Consider the following 5,157-nt stretch of genomic DNA (forward strand, 5'->3'; position numbering starts at 1 on the left):
GAATCCAATTTCATCTTTATTACATTTCACTTATGATTTTTAGACTTTTTAAGGGAGAGTGAGGATGGGAAAGTACTGATGTTTCGAAGAGAGAGAAAAATACAAACAATACACTTATTTCAGGCTCATCGCTACAGAGCCATTTTTTATTCCCTGCTTATTCTAGGTCATACGGGTGTGATTGCATATTCAGAATCTCCCCTATGTAAATTGTAGGAATACGAAAATTTATTTACTGAAAAATTGCCCTGGGGGGGGGAGAAATTCATTGCATGCCCAACCCCGGAAGTCACCGCACGCCACTGGTGTATATACACATACATGCATATATATATATATATACACACTCACACACACACACACACACACACACACACACACACACACACACACACACACACACACACACACACACATACCTATACATATATGTATGAGAAGCAAAAAATAAGATGACAGGTGGACTTCATCAGATAAAAGTCTGAGGGTGAGGCTGTTAGCTTGATTTTCTTTGATATAATCTTGAAAAGCATGAAATATGCCAGACTGCAAAATGTGTATATGTATATAAAGAATATGCATATAAAACATGTGTATGTGTGTGTGTGTGTGTGTGTGTGTGTGTATATATAAACCATGATGTCACTGAGAAGGGAATTTGAAGTGACCCTGGCACTCCTGTTCTCAGTGAAAAATAACAAGATATGGAAAAGAATTACAAGAAATTTTAAATGAGGAATGTGAACATGTAGAAACATTATGCAAACGAAATGCATATCGTTGTTAAAGCAGCTAAAAATAAGGAAGTACATCCATAAAGGGTAGGTCATGAGATTATAAAAGTTGAAGCATGACCTTCAAACACTAGGCCTCATCGAGGCAATGACTAGTCACCGAGACCTTTGGTGACTTCAAATCCCATGGTTAGCTATGCTTTTCATCCTCTTGTGGGGTTGATAAAATGAAGAACCAACCAAGTACATATGAGAATTTAATCATCTATTATTATCTCCCCAAACATTTGTCATCTTGTAACAATCCAAAGTTAGGAATCAATATAATCATTTCCACTCTAGGTACAAGGCCCGAAATTTTGGGGGAGGAGTCCAGTTAATTAGATCAACCCCAGCATGCAACTGGTACTTAATTTATTGACTCCGAAAGGATGAAAGGCAAAGTCAACCTCGGCAGAATTTGAACTAAGAACATAAAGACAGATGAAATACCGCTAAGCATTTCGCCCGGCATGCTAACATTTCTGCCAGCTCACAGCCTTTCAATATAATTAAATAATTATTTTACTGTTGTTGTAGATGGGCCCAAAATTCCGAGATGAAATTTCACCAAAATATGCATTATTGAGATGTAGAGAATTTGAAATGAAAGGTCTGTGGTTTGTAATTTTATTTTTAATATTATATTTGTTTCTTTTTATTTATTCTAAGCAATGAAATAGGTTTTAGCATTTCCTATCTTTTTTTTTTTATTTCTTACGTGATTACTTCTTATTTGTTCATTATTTTCACGAGTTTATATTTGGTACAATTGATGTAAATTAAAACCACCTTTCTTCATCAGCTTACTATTTCTTCAACAACATCCAACAAATATGAGAAGATACAAGAAGCAATATAATTTGTCTGATACTAGGTTAAAATTATAATTTGGGAAAATGTTTTTACTGATGTTTCTGTAGAAAGTAGCTCAATGAAGTGCATGAGAGAGACAGAGAGAGAGAGAAAAGACAAACAGAGAACTCTATTTCGCAATGTTAAAAATGATCTCTTGCAGTGGATTATAATTAGTTTTATGTAGTTGAAATTTTCAATAATAAAATACATTTAAACCACATTTTGATAAAAATATATTAAAATCAGAATTTTAAAGAAGTTTTTAGACAATGTACACTTTAGTAGTTGCTTTCTTTTAGAAGTTACATAATCAAAACTAATAAATAAGCAGCTTTTTTTCATTATAATATAAACGACATGTAAATGAATTATTTAGTTGAATGATGCTCTGTCCTCTGCTAGGTCTCCATAGAAAACACGTTTGCCTTTACCAGATAATGTTATATTTAATGCAAAAATTCTTGTGTATTAATAGTGTGTATGACTAATATAGAGTAATAAGGCACTTATCTTAAATTTTCAGTTTCAATTTTTTTTTTTTTATCCTTAAAAATTGTTTTCTGTTTCAATTTTCAGACCTTTACACATTTGATTGTTCAGAGGTTTCTGCATTAGAAACATATGAAAAAATTTGTGAAGCATATTGTCGCATTTTTAATCGTCTTAAATTACCATTTATAAAAGGTTGGTATTAACTACTGTTATGAAAAAGTTTTTTTTTAAATTTTTATTTTTATTGCTTAACATGGCTTAATTAAAATACCATCAACATTTGTGTTTTAGTAATAATTTTCATGTTGAAAAATAAGTAGGGGGCAAAGTGGCTGAGTTTCTTTCAAATGTTGAGCCTCATGGAGGCAAAGTGGCTGAGTTCCTTTTAAGTGTTGGGCCTCAGAGAGGCAATAACAAAGACCTTTGGCCTTATGCCATGCTTGAGAAGAAGACCCATGAAGCCAAGCATAATCCCAGTCATGGCAGATACTGGTGTCACACAAATTGGCATCCATGCTGCTGGCACGTAAACGCACCCTGGTATTCTACTAGTGGCACCCATGCTGGTGGCATGCAAAAACACCCTTACACTCTCAGAATGGTTGGCATTGGGAAGAGTATCCAGCTGTAGTAAAAACCATGCCAAATGAGACTGAAGTCTGGTGCAGCCTTCCAGCATGCCAGCCCAGTTGAACCATCCAACTCATGCCAGCATGGACAACGGACATTAAATGATGATGATGTAATATTTCCCCATGGTCAGACATGATTTCAAGGAAAATTGGAAACAAATCACCTCACTAGCATGGTGATGGTACTCGTTTACAACCATTGCATAATGATTAGACAAAGGTACACACACACACATACACACACACACACACACACACACACACACACACATTTTGTTTTACTTTTAAGGAAATATTTTTCCAAAATATAAACCTCACTCTTAACTTAGATATTTGGCTTTCAAATATTTTGAGCAGGAATCAATCTTTTGCTAAGAAGTGATCATTAAACTGATTCTATTATCAGAGAATAAATATTCTGTTATAATTTAGAGATTGTAAACTAATCTTTGGTAAACTTTCATCCATTTTATTCCTACAGTTGAAGCAGACACTGGAGATATTGGTGGAAAAAAATCTCATGAATTTCATTTACCGTCTTCTGTTGGGGAAGATTATCTGCTTATTTGTGAAAGGTATTTGGAAATTTTAATTCTGTTTTTTTTTTCATATTCCTTATTGGTCAGCCAAGGGGCTGCACCAGGCTCCAATCTGATCTGGCAAAGTTTCTACAGCTGGATGTCCTTCCTAACACCAACCACTCTGAGAGTGTAGTGAGTGCATTTTACATGGGAGCCAGTCGAGGGGCACTGGCATTGACCATGTTTGGATGGTGCCTTTTACGTGTCACTGGCACAGGAGCCAGTCAGAGGGTACTGGCATTGACCACATTCAAATGGTGCATTTTATGTGCCACCAGCCCGGGAGCCAGTCAGAGGGCACTAGCATCGACCGCGTTTGCATATAGAACTAAAAGTCTGTATTAGATTTTAACGAGCAGGGGTTGATGAGTGTTTATTATTATGAGTTTATTCTTTTACTTGTTGTAGTCATTTGACTGCAGCCATGCTGGAGCATCACCTTTAGTCAAACAAATTGACCCCAGGACTTATTCTTTGTAAGACTAGTACTCATTTTATCGGTTTCTTTTGCCAAACCGCTAACTTACAGGGACATAAACACACCAACGTCGGTTGTCAAGCGATGATGGAAGGACAAACACAGACATACAAATATATATATATATATATATATATATATATATGTAGTCACAATATATATATATGTGACGGGCTTCTTTCAGTTTCCATCTACCAAATCCACTCATAAGTGTTTGGTTGGCCTAAGACTATAGTAGAAGACACTAGCCCAAGGTGCCATGCACTGGGACTGAACCTAGAGCCATGTGGTTGGGAAGCAAGCTTCTTACCACACAACCACTCCTGTTCCTAGTTATTCACGAATTCTACTTGACTTTCTTCTTTTCTAGTTGTAAATATGGAAGAAATATAGAACTTGTCGGTAAGTAAGAATGAATTTTTACAACTGTATTTGCTCTCTACTTGGCAGATTTCTCTCAAACAAACTACTGCCACTAACATAATCGCACATTTGTATATACATTATGTTATACTGTGTATATACACCAGTATTTTAATATAATGTTTTAAGTGCATATTCAAATGTGCAAATCAGTAAATTTCTATATCAGACCAACCATTTTCAGCTTAGCTCAAAATGCTGAAGGTATTCACTGAGGAGACCAAATCAGTTTGAAACATTGTGTCTGGTGGTCTACAAGGATTCTAAGTGAAGCTCTTTGTTAAAAAACACAGAAGTCTCTTTGAGAAGTTTCTCTGAGGCAACTGTTGTACACACTAGTATGCTTGTGTATATATATATATATATATATATATATGTATGTATGTATGTATGTATGTATGTATGCATGCATGTATGTATGCATGTATGTATGTATGTATGTATGTACGTACACACTCACACACATTTAACATCTGTTTTCCATCCTGGCATGGGTTGGATGGTTATACAAGATCTGGTGAGCCATAGGGTTGCATCAAGCTCCATGAGGCTCCAGCAGAGGGGTGGTGGCAAACCCTGCTGTATTCTTCCACCACAACTTTCTCTCACTCTATCTTCCTGTTTCTGTTGTGCCTGCTTTGTTACACTCTGTGTCACGCTGAATCTCCCCGAGAACTACGTTAAGGGTACACGTGTCTGTGGAGTACTCAGCCACTTACACATTAATTTCACAAGCAGGCTGTTCCGTTGGTCAGATCAACTGGAACCCTCGTCGTCGTAACCGACAGAGTGCCACAATACACACACACACACACACATTCAATCAAAGTCAGACACCAATTTTTAAATTGAAATATTGAGATTTTGTCAACGACTATAAAAGCAGCATAGTATTTCTGTACAAATGGCCATTTCTTATC

The 5,157-nt window shown here is 36.0% G+C and overlaps 1 protein-coding gene across 1 annotated transcript in view; it reads left to right on the forward strand.

The window, feature by feature from the left end:
- LOC106871571 (probable proline--tRNA ligase, mitochondrial) overlaps positions 1-5,157 on the forward strand; it is a 26,670-nt gene that overhangs the window by 12,045 nt on the left and 9,468 nt on the right. The window contains exons 5-8 of the mRNA XM_052969111.1: positions 1,314-1,386; positions 2,208-2,315; positions 3,237-3,330; positions 4,185-4,216. Coding sequence (XP_052825071.1) covers positions 1,314-1,386; positions 2,208-2,315; positions 3,237-3,330; positions 4,185-4,216 — 307 coding nt within the window. The remainder of the gene's footprint in view (positions 1-1,313; positions 1,387-2,207; positions 2,316-3,236; positions 3,331-4,184; positions 4,217-5,157) is intronic.

The sequence above is a fragment of the Octopus bimaculoides genome, chromosome 7 (genome assembly GCF_001194135.2).
Source record: "Octopus bimaculoides isolate UCB-OBI-ISO-001 chromosome 7, ASM119413v2, whole genome shotgun sequence".
Classification (NCBI taxonomy): domain Eukaryota; kingdom Metazoa; phylum Mollusca; class Cephalopoda; order Octopoda; family Octopodidae; genus Octopus; species Octopus bimaculoides.